Genomic DNA, 23,499 nt, shown 5'->3' with positions numbered 1-23,499 from the left:
TGAGAGACCGTGAAACTGACAATGAAAGTACAGCTATAAAACTAAAAATAATTTAATCAGGTGAGTGAAATCAAGCTGAAACAAAAAATATAGATACATATTAGTGTTGTCTTGACTGAAATGCAATAAGTTGAAGAATTAAAATGACTAGTTACAAATTAACTATATATTATTTTATGTTTGACTCATTTGAAGCCTGAATGAAAAATTACTGTTGTTTTTTTTTAACTAAAACTGAAACTATGAAAAATAACTGAAATTGAAGTAATTCAAATCAAATTGAAATAAAAAATAAAAAAATGTATTAAATTTGAAATGTTGCCTTGGCAATGAACTGAAATACAATACGTGTAAATACTAAACCTACTAAAACTGATTATTGAATTAATTAATGATATATATAAATAAAAATTATAATAAAAATGCCAGAAGCAGATGATAAAATTACTAAAATTAAAAAAACTAAATAAAGATTATAAATTTTTTATACATTTTATTTATTAAATTAGTTATTATAATATTTGTTTATATTATAATGTAGTACCTCAGAATTGGTAAGAGTAAATAGATACTCAACACACTTCAACAGAACTAACTCGATGAAGAGCAGCAGACACGCGTGAGCTCACTGACCTCGACATGTGTGGACTGCAGCAGCAGCAGGTCTCGGAGCGGGTTATAATGCTCTGTGGGGAACACATGGTCCTCCGTGTAAATGATGTTGAGTCGTAACGAGCCCAGCTCATCCGCCTTCACTGATTTATTGCCGTTATCTCTTGGCTGCAGGAAGTACCTGAAAGAGACGGTGGAGCGAATGATGAGCTTCAGAACACAAAACACGAGCTGCTTCAGGCAGAACATGCATGAAGAGAGCCGTACCATGCATCATGAACACCAGACTGTCCTAGGACCTTCAACGGCACCCGTACCTCTCCGAGAAACTCGTCTCCGAACTTCAGATTGCTGGCGGTCCACAGATCCACCCTGAGAACAGAGTTTACACTTATTCACTAGCATCCATGATGTAAATGTGAATTAAAATTATTATTTATATATTAGTGCTGGCCAACTATATATTTTTTTAAATCATGATAAATCGCATTGCTAGGCACAAAATTAAATAATGAATTCAAAAAGTAGTGTATTGTGCACTTTTTCATTTAAAAATACTGCTATATGAAAAAAAGTGCAATAAAATTTGTTTTGCAAACACTTTAAACAAATACGGTGCTTTTTTTTTTACAGCAGTATTCATTTTGCATAGCAGCAGTAAGATATTTTTTGTAAATCTCAACTTATAACATCAATGTAATCAAATTAAATATAAAACCAAACCTATACACACACACACACACACACACATATACACATACATACACACACAATTACAATGAAACCTGAAAATCAAAAAATAAAAGCTAATTCAAAATAAAAAATAGAATATAAATACGAAAATAACAATATTTCTGTCTTTCTTTTTGGTTTAGTTTTAATTTTGTGGATATTTAATGATCAGGATGTTATTAGCCCTATTCAAACAGTAATTGTTTCTCATGTGGACATCTGTAAAAATACATTTTCATGGCACCTGAGAGATGAAACTTATGGATTCAGATGGCGATCCATTCACAGTGGAGAAGTCAGTTCTGTGATCCTATGAACCCGGGAACGTGCTTATCACGTGACATATCATATATTCATATCATTTTCCTATTTAATAATATCCCATTTATTACTTGATTATTTAAATCTCCTATTATAATATGGAAAACAGATGCAGTATAGTTGAAATGGTTTTCTATCTTGCATTTTATCTCTCAAAATGATAGATGGCATTAAAAATGTGGAGATTAGCAGAAAAAAGCTAAGGCAACACATAAGGTAAACATAAAGCTGTTCGTTTACATTTTTATGTATGTAATTGTAGGCCTATATTATACATATTTTTAAATTGTATTGCATACCTTTTGTTGGTATAATAATAACCAATTACAAATGTTTATGTGCTTTTCAAGTTTTTTCTCTTATTGATTCTTAACAGTTGCCACTCTAGGTAATTCATCCAGGGATTTTTATGTGGGTGGTGGGTGAAAAACATCCACATATGGATTCAGACGCAATAAAATCAGACCGACCCCTGTAAATGTTGAAAATCGCTTATGTCCCCATGAGAAACAATTACTGTCTGAATCGGGCTATTGTTACAAAAACCTAAAACAAATACACACAAAAAGATTTTTACTTGAAAATAATAAAAAAATAAATAAAATAGATTTTTATGATGTTCTAAAATAACAGTAAAAAAAAAAATACAGTATGTAGACAAAAAAGAAATCAAAAACTTGACTTTAACTATAAACTATAACAGCCTCTCAATCAGACTAAAATAACACCGTTAATGAAACACATTCCCATTTCTATAAATGTACAGTGTGGGAATAACATCCTCACTGAGTAAAACAACAACAACTCAGTCATATCACAAAAGAAACTTAGATGAAGAACTAGGTCTCTGCCATTATCAGTAACGAATCGTTACATGCTGAGCATTCAGTTCCTATGATAATACTGCACAGCTGCTGCAGTCACTGCATGTTCTCATGAATCTGATGCGGTTTACAAACAGCATTCCTTATTAGACTGCTGTGAATATAAACTTCACATCAAAGCACATGATGCGCAAAGATGCTGAATTACAAATACAGACTGCATCTGAGAATCACACACCCACTCACACGTTTGTAAATGTGGTTTATGGGGACTCTCCATTTTTGATGGTTCTCATACAACTGTACAACTATATTTTGTATCCCATTTGGCCCCCACTTTATAGGGAACACCAGGTACACACACACTAACACACACACACTCACTTAAGCGCAAGTTTGTCCACGTCGTCCTCTTCCACGTCGAACTGTCGTTTGGTGTAGCTCAGCGGTTTTGTCACCTGTGAGATGAAACACTGATCACTACATAAGCAGATATTTATAACATGAGGGCGGGGGGGGGGGTTCAGATTTGAGCAATTCATTCAAATGTATATATTTTTTTAAACTGAGGAATTTGTGCTGAAAAACTAAAAAAGGCTAGGTTTTGAAAAAGCTGTTTCATGTGCAAGATGCTGCAAAAGATGTGAGACACAAGCGCAAAAAACAGTGAAGAACTACTACTGTATGTTTGATATTTCATGTTAATAATCGCCTGTTATACTGCAAGATTGAATCGCCTTGACTCTATGAGTTGACCTCTTAAACTGAATGTCTACATTTGAAACAGAACATCTGGACATATGTTTAAGACAAGTTTGTACAGTATTCACCTTCATATTTCATGCATATTTTCTTCAATGATATTTAACAAGTGAATCTGTTCTACATTTACACCGAATAGAACTTTCATTAACCAGATGTTTTGCAGGTTTTTAACAGAAAATGTTACTTGAACTATGTTGTAGTTACATCCAACTAATTGAAATGACATCGATTTTAAGTTCAATTACTAAAAACTAAATGGAAATTAAAAAACAATAAGAGAAAGTTGCTTAAATCATGTTGTAGTTGAGGTTAAGTTGATTAGTTATATGAAAAAGAAAAAAATCAGAACAGTTGTCTTGAATTGGTTAAACACATTTTTACAACAGACTGCTTGACTGACCAGGTTAGACATGGTTAAATGACAAGGAGGGTCAGTTAAACAGACACGTTTCTGTGAATACAGACGGATCCTCCAGAGACACACGTCCTGTTTGATCATGAGTGAACAATGCACGTCTGATGAGGATGTTTATCTCACACTGAGCTGATGATGATGATGATGAAGATGTGTGTCCAGTGTGGGTGGAAAGACTGTGGCTGCGAGGGCTGCATGATGAATGGAGCGGATTGTGTGTCTCACAATCAATCACACTCTTGTCTTGTTGTCCTAAGAGCTGCATTCATGTGTGTGTGTGTGTGTGTGTGTGTGTGTGTAACTTATGCAGTCCAGAAACAGAGGCCTCGTTTACACTGCAGGTCTTGATGTCCAATTCTGATGTTGCCTATATCCGATGTTTTTGGCTGTCCGCTTACACGTTCTTTCAATTGTGACCCATATCCGATTCATGTGTTTACACTTGCCATACCGCCTGAACATCGTGCATGCATTATTGTAATTTACCGCCTGCACATGTGCTTCCTCATGAAAATAATGTGACTTGTGCTGACAAAACGAGTCACAATGAGCAATTAAGAAAAAAAGAAAAAAGAAAAGAAAAAAAATTAGGGGGGAAAATGAAATTCTCCATTAAAAGACCTTCAAAATGATTTATGATTTATAATGATTTGTTGGAATCAGACAAAAAATTACTGAGTCACCCATTTGAAGTCGATAATGAAGAAATCAATTTTTTTTTATCTTTTGCTATTTGCATAAGAACAGATGCAAAAAAAAACAGTACAAGTAGCCTAGAAAGAAACAAAAAATGCATTACTTTTATAATTGTATGCATTACCTTTATCATTTTATATTAAGATATAAAATGATAAACGTAATGCATTTTTTGTTTCTTTCTAGGCTACGCGTCCTGTGTGAAAGCACAATGAGTCCGTGTTGTGGAGTATTTGTGAAACAAGCGTTGCAGCCAAAAAGAGGAGCAGGGTCTGTTGTTTGGAGGTTTTTTGGTTTCCAAAAATCCGACGTCGAAAAAACATCCATTTTATGATTGTGCTGTCGGGCTAAAATTGTCGCTAGAGGTGGCAACACAAGCAATTTGCTCCCTCATCTTAGCCGCAAGCACGTGTTGGAATATCAACCAGCAGAAAATGCATTGTAAACCTGATTATGCATGAAAAAAAAAAAAAAAAAAAAACGAAAAAAAAAAAAAAAACCTGTCATAAACCGGAAAACCGGTAAAACAAAAACCTTTTGGTCAAACCGCCCAGCACTACCCAACAATGTATACATCAGATTTTTTCCCCCAATAGCATTCACTGAAGAAAGAGCAGATTATGTTTGTGTGAATTCTGAAATACTGTAATTCTGTATACATGTATGTGTGTATTTATCGGGAAATAGAAGTGCCGTTATATGCATGCACTTCGGATGAAAGTCAGTGTGAGAACTATGGATTATAATACATTTAATTTTTTTTTTTTGTCTGTAGCTCAAAACAGCCCATGCCAATTTACACTAATTTAGCCAGCACCGGTCACATATAACATAAACCGCAGAGAATGCATGTGGTTTTTCCCTGTTTACAATGTCATAGAACAGATCTGTGTCACATAAGAGCAAAAAAATTGGAATTGGATCACATTTAGCAGGCAGTGTAAACGAGGCCAGAGAAACCGGCTGTCATGTCTAACAACACGAACACTAAACCCTCAGGAAACACACAGATCACTGTGCAGGGTGTGGACACTTTCACGCGGTAAACCACAGCAGTGTTTCCCACTGACTTACACTCTATGTGTGGGAGCACTTCCCCTGGGGGAAATATATATATATATAATAAGTATATTATAATAATATAATAATATATATGAGTTCACATTTACAACTCTGCTCTGGGTTTTTGCTGTGTAAAAAGTGGTAGAGCATTGCATTAGCAGCGCAAAAGGTCATGGGTTCAGTTCCCAGGGAACACACATACTGGTAAAAAAGTGTATAGCCTGAATGCACTGTAAGTGGCTTTGGATAAAAGTGTCTAAAAAACATAAACGTCAATATAAAAACACCCACAACACATTTAGATTTTGAAATGTGCAGTGCTCATGTTTATTCAACAAAGTCAAAATCTTGTGTAAAATCTGTTTGTGGTGGTCAATTTTGATATTGTGGCAGGCTACCACAAATAAATCAAGGTATGGGAAACACTGCACAGACTAATGCTGGCACCCCAAAACCTCAAAGCAGCAAAATATTAGAGAAGATCATCACTACTAGTACTGCTGCATTATTTAAAGCAGAGATCTGCATGGCTGCCTGTGAATGTTGTGTGTTGTAGGGTGTGGAAAGTGTTATAGTGAGAAACCACAAGTGTTTGTTTTAACTGTAAACACCTGAAAGCTCAGATATGATCTATTTTCATATTAAAGGCTTCCAACTGAACCAGCAGAACATAAACATCATGAACAGCCAATGATTCTTATGACGTCTCTCCTCGTGAACACCTCATCACTCTCAATACCTTATTTTGAGTTTACTGAAATTAAAATATCATGCTTTCAATGTGAAGCTTCTTCTCAAAGGCTTTGTGTGTTCATGTTTGATCTTACTGATGTCATATTTATTTGAAATACGTATCGGAGTCGTTTTAGTATCATTGAGATACTGTTATAGTTTTATTCATATTTTGAATCAGTTTTTATTTTTATATTTGTAAAAGTTAATTTTGTTTTGTGTTTTTTTTCTCATTATATATATATATATATATATATATATATATATATATATATATATATATATATATATATATATACATACACATACACACACACACACACACACACATTGCCCTCCACTACTATTGGCACCCTTGGTAAATATGAGCAAAGGCATCTGTGAAAATAAATCTGCATTATTTATCTTGTTGATCTTTCTTTAAAACAATTCACAAAATTAAAACATTTAATTGAAGTAAAACAATTGAAAGTGGGGGGAAACTCACATTGTGAAATAAATGTTTTTCTCTAATGCATGTTGGCCACAATTATTAGCACCCCTAGAAATTCTTATGCGGAAAACATCTCTGAAGTAAATTCCCATTCATGTTTACAGTTTTTAGCACACCAGGGTGACTAAGAGCATGAAATTATCCAGCCACAACTTCCTGTTCCACAGGATTATAAAAATGAGGTACACAAAGACCAAATTTCCTTCATCATCCATAATGTAGTAAACTAACTAACTGGTTCAGTTTGTACACACAGCTTCAATGGAGGGACTGAGATCTCTCGGACCAATCTAAAATATCTTAAACTGTGTTCCAAAGGTAAACGGAGGTCTTACTGGTTTGGAACGACATGAGGGTGAGTTATTAATGACATAATTTTCATTTTTGGGTGAACTATCCCTTTAACATACTGTGTCAGGCACTTTTATAAACCGAATAATTGTGTACTGGAGACGTGACCTGTTTCAAATGATTCAGGACGATTTGGTGAACTGATTCGACTGTTTCACTAAGAAGATCCAGTTAAATAGAACGATTCGTCCGTGATCCGGACATCTCTCGACAAAACCAATAAACGAGGAATTTGTTGCATCCAGTGGGGACATAATTACCGATTATAAAGACTTATACTGTCTTTTTACATGTTGTGTATCACGCTGCGTAAACATAAAACCATGTCTGCATTTGTGATTGGAGAAACAACACACAACAAGCGCTACTCTACACTACCTAAAACCCGCATTTGAATCATCTTTTACAAATTACAAACCCGATTCCAAAAAAGTTGGATTGTCCTTGTCCTCTTTAGTCCAGATGACATGGCGTCCCATTTTTCCAAAAAAAAAAACCTTCAAATTTTGATTCATCTGACCACAGTTTTCCATTTAGCCACAGTCCACTTTAAATGAGCCTTGGCCCAGAGAAAATGCCTGCGCTTCTGGATCATGTTTAGATATGGCTTCTTTTTAGACCTATAGAGTTTTAGCCAGCAACAGCAAATGGCACGGTGGATTGTGTTCACAGACAATGTTTTCTGGAAGTAAACTGTTTGAGTAAATGAATTACTCCGAGATATTGGTTTATTTTAACTCAGAGGGAGTGCCAGCCACATTAAAAAATTTAACAGCTTAAGTCATTTGTGAATTAATGCTTATTGGAGATGCGAACCGTTTAAAATGATTCAGTTCGATTTGGTGAACTGGTTCAAGAAGATCCGGTTAAATCGAATTATTCGTTCGTGAACCGGACAACCAGACGTGCTCACAACAGACACAGAAGAGAAGACAATAATAAAAGTCATAATTTTTGTTATTTTTTGACCAACATATATTTTTGATGCTTCAACAAATTCTAACGGATCCTCTGATGTCTCATGGACTACTTTGATGATGTTTTTATAACCTTTATGGAGGTAATGTTCGCCATTGATAAAGATATTAAAGTAGTTTTTCATTTTTTTTGTTGTTGTTAAAATTCAAAATAGTTTTTAAATATTATTGGATGTCACGGTTTCCACCAGTCGTTGCACAAGTTAAGGTTACGCACAATGACGAAAGCATGTTAGGGCGAGCCCTACCGGAACTCATTGAGATTGCATTGCAGTGCCTGCAGTTCGAAAAAAAAATTTTTTTAAATGGAAGTCTATGAGAGCACTCGGGGCGATTCTCAGTTTGACAGAAATCGCCCAAAAAGGGGCGCTACTACACAAAACACGACTCGACGCTGATTGGTCTATTTAAAGGCAGAACAAACAGTCTAGAATAGTGAAAGCTAGCGTAACACTGTGGTTGAATGTGAAAGAAAAAAAATCCTTCCCTTTCCTTTGGTGGTGCGTAATGGAGAAACCACCAATGGTTCTGAATATGGTTAAATGTAAAAGTTTGCTGTTAAGTAAGTGGAACTAAAATACATATTTATAGTCTCTGAGATGTTTCGTTTTATTTACAAGTATTTTACATTATTTCTGAATGAAATCTGATAATAAAATCTGACTGATAACGATGCAACTTTTTTTTTTTTAATGCAATTTAGATTTTTTCTTCTTCTGGAAAATACAGTAATACTGAAGTTTAAGAATAATATACATGTAAAAAACAAAAAAACAAACAAAACAATAATAATAAACACATTTGTTTAGCACTAATGTGAACATTGGATGGGATGCCCATTGATTACAAACAAAACTATAATATAAAAAAAAAAAAAAAATCAGGAGCAGACTTCATGCAAACTCTATTTAGCAGGAGTCACAGTGCCACTTCACTGAATCATAATGTGGTTTAATATGTCACATACTGTTAAAACACTGAGTTGTCACGTCCTTGGACAAGGAGTTCCTACCTCAAAAAAGAACACCTCATCAAACTGAGGATTGTTGGTTTTCCGTTTGACCTTCGTCTTCTTGGCTTCTGACCTGTGAGCGGTGAGAAAATGCATGTTACGCTACGATATGTTACACTGACAGTGATTTGCATGAATTTCAGCTGACGTGAGCAACAGCTTATTTGAATTTACAATACTATTCAAAAGTTAGGAGTCAATACGTATTTTTTTTATTTTTTATAAATTAGTATTTTTATTCAACAAGGATGCATTAAAGTGATCAAAAGTGACTGTAAATTAATGCAGCCTTGTTAAGCAGAGGAGATCTCTCTAAAATCAAATCTAAAGCAATGGATATAGTAATGAGGTATATTTATTTTTTTAAGGACACACACTAAGCCTTGAACTGCTGTCCTGATGGTGGTGGGAACTGTGCCATTGAACAGACTTAATCAGCACATTTAAACTGGATGAGCTTTCAGGTTTGATCTTACCTGGAGGGGCCAAGTAAAGACACAGCGGCGTACGGATCACACTGGCCATTCACTATGGGCAGATCCTGACACTCTAAAACCCTGCACAAGGAAAATCATTATGTGCTTCAAACACAAAAGCATGTTTTTTTTGTTTTTTTGTGATAATCAGTGATTATATATTCTTTAAAATAATTTTAGCATTCATGAAAAATATAAAAACATTTTCTGACATTAGTTATTTTTTAAAATTCTAATTTGATAAATGGCCTCAAAACAATCCACTGTTATTTTTTTGTACCATCTTCCAACATGATGTCACATCCGGCCAATCAGAACCAAGCCCTGTTATGTTTAAACACAAATGACATCATCTGCTAAATGACATCAGCAGGGAATTACACAGACAAACGCTTGTCTGATCACCTGGTGAATCAGCACACAGCAGTCAGACTCAAAGTAGATTCACATCACATCATAAACATACAGCGGTAGTTTATATTTAGATATGTATATGAAACAGTGCCTGGCTGAGAATGTGAATGTGGATCTAATGCTGATGAGTGAACGGGATTTACAGCATCTCTAATACCATCTGATCCTTCCAGGGCACTTCCTGTGTGTTAAGCCTGTTTATATAATGCTGCGTCTGGCCTGGTCATTCAGCCACCCATTAATAAACCAGCCATGACGTCCAGCACTGGGCTAAAACTGAACTGAGACCTACTGCATTTGTTCAATGTGATGCTTTCAGACACTCAAATCAACAAAGTCATGACGCAGTTAGTGCAAGATGCACTGAGCTGTGATGCTCATTTATCCTCAGGATTGAGCTCGGACTGCATCAGTTTCACAACTCACCATCATATACTGTCCTTATTTGGTTATCAGTATCAATAATAGTGGGAAAAAACGTTTTTCTGACCCCAAGACACAACTATTTTCTGCAGTTCTCCAGCTGTGATCCATGGAGAGTCTTTGGCCACTTAAACTATCCTCCTCGAGTTGCATTAAAAACATACAGATACATTCTCATTAAGGCAGATTTGTAACATTTCCTGTTGATTGGAAATTCTAGATTATTGTGCTGATGATGGAATTGAGAAGATACATTTTCTTACAGCCACTTTCTATTTTGTGAAGCTCAACAGTTCTTTGTTTTTTCTCATTGTGATGGAAGATTGAGGGAATTTGGTCTTTGTGTGCGCTCATATTTATATTAAAGTGAAACAGGAAATCATGCATGGACAATTATATCTTCCTAGTCACCCTGATGTGCTAAAAATTATAAATATGAATGGGAATGTACTTTTACTCATAATCATTTCTAGGGGTGCCAATAATTGTGGCCAGTGTCTATTAGAGAAACTCAACTCAAATGAATCCAATATTAATAATTTAAAACAAGCTTATAGTGAACATCATATATAAAGCCACCAGTACATTTTGCAATCAAAATAAAAACATGTGAAATTATGTAATGCATTCTATATTTCCTGCTTTTTCTAAATGCACTGTACTGTGCATGTACTGAATTAATGTGTGTGTGTGTGTGTGTGTGTGTGTAAACATCATCCTCGCTGTGTCTTAAAATTGAAGCTGCATAAATATCCTGTGAATGAGAGAACTGCTCATTGTGACACTAACTCATTACCCAGAGTGCTCCATTGTGGGAAACTGTCCAGACATGGACCTACTAATGCTGTGAAAGTATATGACACCTACATGAGCATACACACATACACACACACATACTGCATGTTCTCATACATGAAGAAAATGTTCATTTAGGTAACTGACTGTACAGCACAGACGCATTTATGCAGTTACAGATATGTAAAGTCCACACACACAACGCGGAGAAAGATAAATGAACAGATCAGGAGGATACATAAAGGATTCTATTTTCAAAAGGGTTGTTAATAAGGTGATATTGTCAGAATGAAGGTGCAGCAGTCAACCACAGAGCAGTGCAGCACCCGGACAGTTTAGACTAGCGCACAGGCTCATAGCCGAGGAACCAATTGTCTAACCCTGCGTTCTATTCAGAAGTGCTCATCCCTACATCATAATCCCTTCAAATGGTTTATCCGTCTGAGTGAGAGATTCAAAGGCATGAAGAAAAACTCTTATTTTTTAACACACTTCTGAAAACGCCCTTAACGGACACTAATTCTTGAATATTTGAGGCTTAGTGTATCCCATCATGCATCATGACCTGGAAATAAATTGTGAGACATTTTGCAGAGATCTCGCGAGAGGTCACGGAAACCTTTCCATTGTATGTTAAATATTAATAATAATTCGATATTACATATAATTTGGTAGTAAAACAAAGAGTTGCATGTTTTTAGATGACAAAAACCTCAAAGAATCTTTAAGGCATCACTGCTAAAAAAATACTGAAGCTGCACGTTTCATCTCTATTCAATCAAACACAAATGCAAGAATAATAACAGTTTCTAAATGGTCAGAAAATCCGGCCCCAGAACGTTTGAGTCAGAAGCATCTCCTGCATTCTAAACATTAAATGGACTATAATTAGTAGTTTGTTGAACAATGAATGATACATGTACAAGAAACACCCTCGCTGAAACATGGAACACACTCACTGAAGACACACTTTGATCTTTCAGGACGTGAATCTAATAAAACATGAAGGCTGAGCTCTGACTGGCTGATGGGCAGATATGTGGAACTTGTGATTGGCTGTCTCACCGTGTTGCCAGCTTGTGGCAGATGACTCCGCTGTCTGTGATGACCTCACTGAGACGCAGCTCCAGGTGAACCTTTCCCTGCGGAGGACAGAGAACCACGTTACCATGGTTACACCCGCCACCCAATGAGAAGGAGAGCAAGAGATGGAGGAACGGAGCGTGAGAAACCAATGAAAACACAACCGCTGCAGGGTCCCATGAGGCTGTGCAGGGATCAGGCAGCCGATGAGTCATGGGCGGCACACGTGACCGAACAAGGACCATGGAAAACACTCGGGGTGGGCGGTACTATGATACATACTGACTGGTAAAGATTCAGTTCATCTGTTCAAGAACTGTTCATACTGCAGCAGAACTGATCTGATGAACTCTGTGTGTGTTTGTGTGTGTGTTTCAGATATTTAAAAGCAACTTCAAATGTCTCATCCAATCAGAATTCCGAATCTGTTTAATGTTTTTAAAAATTATTAAACTATTTCTATATTTTAAAATATTAAATATTTTTTAAAATACGAAAAATGTTTTTTCTTAAATTTTCTAGATATTTTCATTAAAATATAAACTTATGTTACAGCAGCCAGCTCTTTTGCACTTTATGAGAAAAACCATCATCAAACAAACAGAAAGTCAAAGGCCAGTCAAAATAAAGGTTTAGAAGAAACTTTGACAGAATATATTACTTAATATAATGATAGTACTACTAACACCAATCATTTTATTAAAACATTACTTTTAAGTAATATTTACCAGATAAATTATTTACCAGAATTTATTTAGCAGACTGATGTGAATACACAACACAGTATTTCTGGGGAAAAAAAAGAAATAAATAATAAATTATTCTGTATAAAATCTGTTAATTAGAGATCATTTTCATTATCAAAATGTAATGAAACCATTCAAATGGAGTCCAGAAAATGAATGAAAAACAGGTGGTCTAGGTAAAGATAAGACTGAATTTGAGAAAAATATATATTTCATAGGACCTTAAAAATTAAATTTCTGTAAAACTTGCTTAAAATTGCTGTTAAATATTTCATGATTTCAGTTAATTAGACATGCTTTTTGATCAATACAATTCAATTTAACCATTAAAACAGAGTCTTGAAAAATTATAATGGAATCCAGAAAAATTTTAATGAGGGAAAAAAAAACTGAATTTGGGAAAAAATTAATGGAATTTGGAAAAAAATAAAACTGATTTCGTAGGGCCCAGTGTTAGCCAATCAAAACAGTGGCCCGCCATGAGGGTTGAAAACAATTGCTTTTACGAATATATAAATATATATTTGTACAAAAAATATTACTTTAGTATTATACGTGAACCTCAATGAACATTTATATTTATATATATGTAAAAAACATTACATGATCCCTGTAACATCCAATAAAAAAGTAGCTGAATAAAACCAATAGCTTTACTAGCTTGGTAAAACAATGTAGAAATAAACAGAAACACATCGGAGCTCCAGATATCTGTCCTGAAACTCATCGCTTTGACATCTTTTTATCCCATACATGTTTACACATTTTCCTGTACATATACTTGTTACTACAGTAAATAGTAATCTCATGTCATACACCGATCAGTCCGTGCAGCATCGCTTCAAGTCGAATACACCTTTACACTAAATAAAATGGCCCCTATGAATCGAGCCCGTTGTCATGATACCCGATCTAGAATTTTATTCAATACTGATACAAATATCAGATTGTAGCATCCCTAAAGCTAAGCTAATGAGATGAAGCACCTTTCATTAGTGGAGGATTTTATTCCCTAAATTATGAAAAAATATAAATTAACATATGATTATTAAAATAAATCAATATATAATTAAACTTCATCTGACATCATCAATATTCAAATGAGCCTGGTGAAGAGGATGGGCCGCTCTTCCTCAAACACAGCACAACAGTAAGTGCTCTATGGACAGAGTCTCTGGGCTCTTCATTACACACACGCACCCTTCCTCACTCGGCTCTCCATGAATGCTTCAGTGTTTCTGAGGATCCGCTGCGGCTCTGGCAGCATCACTGTGAGACGATCTCATTCAGCTCTGGACTACAGAACTGCATCAGATGTGGAAATGCAGTTAACGTAATTAAGTGCAAATGATGAGACTGCTGTGATCCTACAGATGAGAGCTAATGATCTAATCAATTACTGCGTCTCCTCATAAATCATGAGCTCTAATTTGAAGCTCTAATTAGTGGTCATGTGACCCTGGAGGATGGAAAGCATTCAGGAGCTTAAGGTGAATTGCTTAACAAAAACGTACCTGAACCTCTGAGTCTGCACAGACCGGCTGCAGCGGGAACCAGTGGTCTTTACCGTGGTATTTTTGCAGGTCTTCCTTCTTCACAGCCACTTTACCTGCAGAAACAACACAAACCACAGATCAGCTCACCACACGAACTGAAGCCTTGTTCAGACTGTCAGTCCCAATCGGATTACGTGTGTATACGACTGGAATCTGATTTAAATCTATGACTGTCCACACTGTGTACTGAAGCTGTTCAGATCTGATTTGTGTGTCCCATGGCGCTTTTTCATTTCACTGAATATCTGCACTGATTCTATGGCAACGACATTGCGTTTGGTCTGCCTAGGCTAAAACAGCAATACAGTTTGCAAAACAGATGTTGTCCTACAACATGGCAACATGTTGCAATACAAATGGATTATATTTTTATATTATGTTTTATAAGGCAGCGGCAGAAATGTAGGAAGCTGGAATGCATGGAACTATTCCCTGTTGCCGTCATCACCAATCTAACAACTCAAAGTGGTGTGTTTCACAACCATGTTGTCAGGTGTACCATGGAAATTATTTAATTAAAATAAATAAATAAACATATATGCTACAAATAAGAATATACTGTCACTGTCAGGCTAAATCTTCTTACCTCTATATTTAGTCTTTTTTTATAAATCAATGCTATTGGGCATCTTTACGTCTGTTTGTGGGTTTTTACAAATAATTAACAAATAAAAAAAGCATTTAAAAGAGCTTAACAGCTCTTAACCCCACTGGATCCTCAAACTCTCATCAAAACCTCATAACTCCCACTCATAACCCCCCCTCCGCTCAGAATAAAGTTTGGTGATGGATTTCTGTCTATTTGCAATGCAAGCATAATAACGAACTGATGTTTGAATAAGTTTTCTTTACTCAAGAAACGCTATGTCTATAAAGGCTAATGTTTTTTATTGTTGTTGTTGTTGTTTTTTTGTATATGAAGAACATAGAAGAGTCTTAGTCTAGCATTTGCTTTCTATCTAGCCAATATACTGTTTTAATTAAATATCTTGTGTATAAAGCATTATCGTCTAGATCATGAAATAGGGCTGGATGATTAATCAAAAAGTAATTGAAACCCAAATTCAGAACATCTAACCAACTTATTTTTCCCATGTCGGTTATTTCGTTTTTTTAATCCTGTTAATACTTCCCCCTTAAAAGCATACTAGCGCGTGTGTAGCCAGTGACTCTGCTCTCCAGTCAGTGGCATAAAAGCAAAATACAGAGGTGAACGCCGGTTCAACACATAGTGATGGCCTTACGTCTTCACTAAACTTTGTCAGTTGTAATTGTTTTATGGTTTAGACATTCAAGCGATTAGACAGTCAGATGTGTATTATTATTTCGAGCTCCTATGTTCGCGCAGCTGCATTGTGGCACAAACACTCATATAAACCGCTGTGAAGATTGCGCGCACAGAGGAATGCAGAAAGTAGTTGTCAAGCGCTGTCCTGGGATTTATTACTAACGTAACTTAGAATCTCAAAACTGTAAGCTGATGAAAATGTAATGCGATACACTTACTGCTTCAGATGTGACCATTCTAATGATGGCAAAACACATATTGCCATTTAAGACTCTGATAACGCTGTTTAATTATTAAAAAAAAATAAAAATTCCCCCTGAAAAGTAGTGGTTTTGGATATGCAAGGTTTCTGCTGACAGTGACGGTATGTAAATTTGTTGTTTTATCATCACCAACAACATACAGCTACCTATGACCTTGTCTTAAACTTGACCCTGACTTAAGCAATGGATGTTTGTGCAATTTTGCTACAAAAATAAATAGCAATAGGTTGGGAAACACTGGTACATACAGTATGTTGTAATTTTCCGCTCTACTCGCACTTGACAACAACACAACCTTGTTTCTACAATTCATTCAGCATGTTTTCTACAAACAATGTCTGACATGTTCACGTTTTTGCTGTAAGAAAGTGACATGAAAGTGGCAAAAATGCTACTCTAAATCTAACATGACCAGTCAAACTGAAACACATACAGTAGAGAACAGCAGGCTGTGGCTAATTTGGTACAGTAGGTGTATTTAGCAGTAGCATTCATTTAACTGATCAAACACAAAAATAAAGCACTACTTGCTTTCACTTCAGACATAGCCAGTTGTGCTTATATGTAATTTCTTTGCATTTTTGACAGTATTAATGCAATTAGACACAAAAAAACCCTTATTCCACTAATCATTCACTGTTTTTACAGGCTTTATACTGGAAAGGCTTAGAAGCAGATGCAAATAACATACTTTTGTGACTGTGAATAAGTGAACTGTCCTGTCAGTGTAACTCTACCGCTGAGTTAAATTTTGATGTGAATGTATGCAGCGTTGTACAGTATATCTGGACCAAGACGCCAGAACTGCAACTAATAGAATGAAGTGAGATACTGCAATATTTCTTCAAAAGCAGACCATGGACACATTTTAATCCTAGATCAAATCAATAAAAAAACTCGCTCTACAGGATAATCATGTTGACGATATAAGAGAATATCATGAATATTGATTTGATTTTAATGCTTTTGTTTGTACTTGTGTCAGTGCTCAGTGAAGAGCATCAAAGGTTTCTATATACAATGTGCTTTTGCATCAATGAGTGTAGTTTTTAATTCAGTTATTTTTTGCGGCTGCTTATTTGTCACCAATGGAATTTATTTAGCATCAATACAGATGTGTTAGATATATTACTCCGGTGTAGTACCGAAGTACAAAATTGCGGTATCGAGCCATCCCTAAGCTGTAGTATTCATCATCAGTCATGTGTTTCCCTCTTCAATCTTCCGGGCCACATCTATTCCCTGCAGACACGCATGTAGAGTGATACATGCCTACAAGGCTTACATACCATAAACACAATGAAAATCACCTTAACAACTCACAAACCTTAACAACTTAAAACACTCAGAACCTTAACGTTAAAGCACGTCACATAACAATGTGCTGAAAACATCCAGAACAACATAGCAACAGGCTACCCACGAAAAATCCAGCTGTTGGCCTCACTGAAAGTAGAAAACATGGAACAAGACCAAACTGGCCAAATGAATCATTTAGCAATGTTTTGTTAAACTGCTGTTTAAAATGCACTGAGAGCTTGCTATTTCAGCATAAAAGTGGCATCCCAGGATCCTCTGTGTCTTAAACAGCAGCAGCTGGTGAAATGAGTAAATGCTGCTGAATAAACCATAACATCTGCTCCAGACATAGTTTCCCTCAGCTGCCCGCCCCATCAGCTGCACAGCCAATCAGCTTCCACTACACTGAACAATTACAGAGGACCAAAAGGGTGAGTGCTGGGAAAAGATACAACAGGAAGTACAGAGCACCTCACAACAGGTCAGAAATGTGACATCCTGTAACCTGTATTCAAACGCACACATTTAATGAGAGCCGCTCACCGATGCTGGAGTCCCTCCTGAACACGTCTCTGTCAAAGATGTAGAAGGACAGATGGCGGAAACTGCGTGGGATTTCACAATAAAAGTCCTCGCCATAGAATGGACTGCAGTGGACAGAGACAGAGATACATTGTGGGTATTATTATTATTATAACAATTAGAATTAGTTATTCTGTTTTTGAATGAAATTATTTGTCATTGTCAGATTGATGCAATTCCGCACAGGTGTTGTTGACCGATACACCGCATAAACACAGACATGTTATTCGAAGACATCTTCATATGTGCATGATTAGTGCATGTTTGTGTGTATCCTCACCACAAAGACTTCTCTATGGTTTTGGTTCGAAACACTTCCTCCTGGTCCAGGTTGACTGTGCAGTAACAATCCCGCATTTTATTCGGACCCGGATATGGAGGGATGTTCTTTGCTTCACCTGCAGAGAGACACACACTCGTTCAGTCATTTATGAGGCTGATGATTTATGTGTTTGCAGCTATAATGAGATACAAGCAGTCATCAGATCGCTGAGACACACATTTATTCGGACAGGAAAAACACGATTGCAGTATTTTAACATCCCATCAGTGCCTCATTTGTAAGTTGCTTTAAATAACAGCATCTGCTAAATAAATAAATGTAAATGTAACCGTAAATGCTTCTGAAAAATTTGCATTCTTCCAGCGATGCATAAAATATGACCCACCTGGTCACCTGGAGATGATGGTTCTATGTACATGAAATTATGTGATAGGATCACAGTATACAGCTGTAATTGCTGTGTAAATGCATGACACCTCTGAACAGCATCAGACATTCACTTAAAATGCAACTTCAGAAGCCTGCAGTGTACATTTGGCATAAGTAAAAAAAAATCAAGGAGAATCTGCAACTACAATGCACCAGCATCCTCTCACAATTATGCATTGTAAGTGTGGTTTTCTATATTTTCACAAACGCATCATTGCATACAGACAAGGAGATGTAAGCCACTCTCGGGCTGCTCTGGGATCAGACACAAAACAAAGAGTGCAATATTCAGCGGCCACAACGAAGCACTGGTGGGACAGGGTGGGTTCAGTGCAAAAATCTGTGTGGGATCTGCAACCCAATACACACATCAGACACGTGAGTGGAGGAATGTTTTCAGCCCGCTCGCACACACACACATAAATGGACATGCGGCTGAAGCAGTGAGAATGCAACACTTTGGGAGGAAGTTGGGTGTGTTGAGGCATGTGTTTCCACAGAGTGAACCGGTGTCCTGTTACGCCCTCATCACCCCACTGACATGTCTGAAGGTGTCAATCAATCTCTGTGCAAGCTTGTTCCTGTCAAATAAAAGGGCCTTTGGAAGCATGCAATGCGGTTTTCATTTCACTGCATGCAATGTGAATACAAATGCATGTGGAATACAGTGATCCTTCATAATGCTGATCAACTGGACTGTGATGAGTCTGCGCATCTGATACTGCAGACAGAGCCAGCGTCTGAAGGTGCTGACGTGTTAAGCCGATCCATGAATGACATTCCGGATCTAGAAGCATCTCTGTTTCCTGTCCACTCCCTCCCAGCACACATAATCTGTGTGTGTCCTGATTGGATTACAGCTAACAGGTCACTCTGGAGACCATGACACTGAGGGATTACTAAAACTAGTACTAGTACTCATACTCATCAAACCATAGGGCCCTATCATTTCCACAATGCATAAATCGCAGAATCAAAACATAAAAATGTAATTTACGGTATAATGCAGAATGTCACGTAATTTTAGACGAATAAATCAATAGGAGGACTGTACACTTAATTAAAGCATGAGATGGACCAGTATCTGAAAATACTGAACCAAAAAAAAAAAAAAAGATATTTAGAGGTGTCATATGATACGATTTCAAGGTTGTGTTACAAGCTGTTTGTGAACAGATAAGATCCCTAAAGTTTCCAGTGGCGACTCGTTGGTTTTAAAATAGAGGAGGCACACAATGTATCGGTCTGGGGATCCCTACAGATTAATATTATTTTTGCTATTATTATGAATTGCTTAACCACTTTAAAATGGCTTTTTGGTTGCTTTTAGTAAGAAAACTTTGCGAAAGTGACAGCCATACAGCAAGATGATATAATTACACTTACCTGGCCTATCACTTGAAGCAAACATCCATCCCTTTAAATGTCTGTGTTAAAAGAGAGCTGCCTGTTGTGCCATTTAACTAGCCGCGACTGCTGTAGCCTATATCCAGCTTAGGTCTGTTCTCCCTTTATTTTTAATTTGTAAATATACTATTTGAATGACAGCTTGGCAAATCTGTTGGCAATCAAATATTCAATATTGCTACTCATCATAGGTACTTGGTACATTATCAGCATAGCGGGAGACGTTCAAACTAATGTCACGTAATTTAAATCTCTATGATGATTGGCTGATATACCAGAAGGGAGGTTTCTTTTCTCAACACTCCTCAGCGCTGAAAGAGAACACATTTGATGCTGATTCTCAAATTTTTTTTTTTTTTACCAATGGAGGCACGAGAGCTCAGTTCTCCCCTGGCCTCCCCCTCCCCTTCTTTAACATTAGCGGTTGTAATTATCAGCAGATTCGGCACATTCGTGATAGAAAAGCAGAGCTTTCCAACTAATACACATTCTGAAACATGAACTGAAATGAATTGCGAATTTTATTAACATTTAATCATCCTCCTTCCATTGCCATCTCAAAATTTTGGGGAAGCTGTGCCCCCCTGCCTCCACTGATGAGCCGCCACTGAAAGCTTGAAAAACTGAAGTCTCAAACCCAAGGAGATATTCTTAATAAAAGTTTAGAGTCATCCACGCCCTCCTCAAATGGCTCATTCTAACACAAGCGTGCAAATGTTCATGCAAACAAAGAAGGCGTAATTTTTATTCTTGCTGTTGAGACTGTTTTGTTGTGAAAGTGAAAACATTGTTTGGCCTATTAAAAGAGGACACAACTAGATATCAGTGGTTAAGTTGTATTTACACTGTACCAGAAAAGTTGAACCCAAATATTCAAATGTGTGCAGCACGTTTTATGGTTTCCTGAACCTGGGAGATAAAGTGACATCCAGCCAAGTATGATGACCCATACTCAGAATTTGTGCTCTGTATTTAATTGAACCCATCCAAAGTGCACACACACAGCAGTGAACACACACACAGTGTGAACACACACGCAGAGCAGTGGGCATCATTTATGCTTCAGCACCCGGGGAGCAGTTGGCGGTTCGGTGCATTGCTCAAGGGCACCTCAGTCATAGTATTGCCAGCCCGAGACTCGAACCCACAACCTTAGAGTTAGGAGTCAAACTAAGCCATTTATGCTTAATAAGCCGAAATAATACTTGGTTATATAAATGCGGTAACCCGTTTTCTTTTATCGGAATAAGGTCATAAACAGTGTAAGCATAAAAATAATAACCCACTTTCTGTCGGCTTATTGAAGTGTGCAGGTGTGATACATGACAGGAATGCATTGAAAGTGCAGATTTAAGCTCATCTAGACCGAGCAAACGTCTTAAAGTAAAGAAAGGAGGAAATATATCACCAAAGCAGACTTATTCATGATTCAGAAAAATTATAAAAATGTGTTCTCATCTCGTGCAGCAGAAGTAGAAGTGGTACAATGCTGCTTTTATAACTGCATGAGAGGATAATATACAAGCTGTAAGTTTCCCGACATGTTGCAAATTGACATGTTGCAAGCTTTAATTTAACGTCACAAATGACAAATGTATGGAACACTCTGAGTCAGATACGCAAATGTTTGTATTTTAAGTCACTACAGAAAAATAAGCCGATTTATTAATGAAGTCATGTAAATGCCTTCAATGCAAATGTTATTTGCGTTGTCAGGTTACTGATGTGCATGTAACCGGGGTAAACTGGTTATTTTAATAAGATGATATTTGTGAGTTAACAGCATACTGGTGTGCATGTAAACATGCTCACTGATGATTCAAATGCAAGTTTTAAGCAGTGTAGAGTAGCACTTGTTGTTTGTTGTTTCTCCAATCACACATGCAGACATGGTTTTATGTTTATGAAGCGCAATGCAACGCAACGTGTAAAAATAGAGTATAAGTCATTATAATCAGTAATTATGTCCCACTGGATACACCAAATGGCTCGTTTTTAATGGGTTTTATTGTTTTTGTGTTGTTGCACCGGTGTTCTGACTGAGACACGCATCACAGTATGGTGAGGGGCGTAACATTTCCATCACACGCTTGAGGCATTCGGCCAATCACAATGCACTGGATAGCTGGCCAATCAGAGGACACCTCGCTTTTCAAACAGATGCGCTTTTCAGAAAGGCGGGGCACAGATGAGAAACAATAATATACAGAATGTGGAAAACCGCATTAAACACATTTTATTAGACCAAATAATGTTCCTTTTTAGCAACATCATAGGACCCCTTTAAATATATGTATATCCTGGATGTTTCTGTGTGAATGAGTGGGTCAGTTTAAGAAAAGTAATTGTTACATTTTCATTTGATTACATTGATTTAAGAAGATTAATTAAATTTAATAATTTATGCCTTCATTTTACCACCTTAATTCTTTTTATAAATTGTTATTAAATCATAAATAAACTTTATCTTTCCATAATCATGCACTTTAATAAATTGTTCTTTTAGTTTATTAGACATGTTTTTTTTTTTCTTAAATGTAATTTAACCATTAAAACATAATTTAGAAAAAAAGGAGAAAAAATACATTTAATTTTTTTAACTGCATTTGGGAAAAACAGAAAGGAAGATTTGGAACATTTTCTAACAGTAACTCAGCAACACCCTAGCAACCATCCAGATGAACCTAGCCTCTAGTTTTCATTGTCACTGACACACACACACACACACACACACATAAACATTGCATTGAAAACACAACTAATTCCTGATGCAACAAGCCTTCACACCACAGGAAAACAGGAAGTGCTGCCCTCTGTTCCCAGCATCTGTTTCCTCTCTCGACATAAAGACAAGAAAGAGAGATAGAGACAGACAGAGACAGCGTCTTACATAATAATGTCTGTGATGTTTCTCTCTCTGTGTGTGTGTGTGTGTGTTATTGTCCATGAAAAAAATAGATGGGTTGGGCAATTTATTACATACCAGCCAACAGAGGACATTTTGAGAGCCAAACATGAGCATAAGTTAGGAAATATAGTTTGGTCATAGTGAGTCTCCTTATTACTAGTCTTCATCAGCAGTGCACTGAATCTGAATCTGTACAGAGTAAATCTTACAGTCATCAATCAAATTACATCTAATTGTAAATCTAATAGGAATCAGCTGTGAGCACTTTGCGATGTCCGAACTGACTGCACTATATTTTATGTAGAATCGTTTTCTATTCTTAACCGTTTTAAATTCATTCTAAACCTTTTAAATGCATTTTAAATAATTTTCAACGTTTTTAAATTCCTTGTTTTATTGTTGTGTTTTGTTTTCTTCTTCTCTTTTATGTAAAGCACTTTGAAACAAGTGTGTATGAAATGTGCTCTATAAATAAACCTGCCTTGCCTTGCCTCATTTGCATATATGGATGGAGAATAATTTACCTTTTAACAATTTATTAAATGTTTTAATTAT

General features: G+C 36.4%; 1 protein-coding gene across 2 annotated transcripts in view; it reads right to left on the bottom strand.

The window, feature by feature from the left end:
* The window catches only part of rasa3 (RAS p21 protein activator 3), a 59,676-nt gene that overhangs the window by 16,175 nt on the left and 20,002 nt on the right, over positions 1-23,499 (bottom strand). For both annotated transcript variants that reach the window (XM_026254708.1, XM_026254717.1), the window contains exons 2-10: positions 18,198-18,315; positions 17,879-17,982; positions 14,444-14,538; positions 12,166-12,242; positions 9,469-9,549; positions 8,993-9,065; positions 2,874-2,947; positions 880-984; positions 634-793 (exon numbers count right to left, since the gene is read on the bottom strand). In XM_026254708.1, coding sequence (XP_026110493.1) covers positions 634-793; positions 880-984; positions 2,874-2,947; positions 8,993-9,065; positions 9,469-9,549; positions 12,166-12,242; positions 14,444-14,538; positions 17,879-17,982; positions 18,198-18,315 — 887 coding nt within the window. The remainder of the gene's footprint in view (positions 1-633; positions 794-879; positions 985-2,873; positions 2,948-8,992; positions 9,066-9,468; positions 9,550-12,165; positions 12,243-14,443; positions 14,539-17,878; positions 17,983-18,197; positions 18,316-23,499) is intronic.

Source organism: Carassius auratus, chromosome 1 (assembly GCF_003368295.1).
Source record: "Carassius auratus strain Wakin chromosome 1, ASM336829v1, whole genome shotgun sequence".
NCBI classification, from domain to species: domain Eukaryota; kingdom Metazoa; phylum Chordata; class Actinopteri; order Cypriniformes; family Cyprinidae; genus Carassius; species Carassius auratus.
The sequence above is the reverse complement of the archived record's forward strand: the minus strand, read 5'-3'. Positions and strand labels throughout refer to the sequence as shown.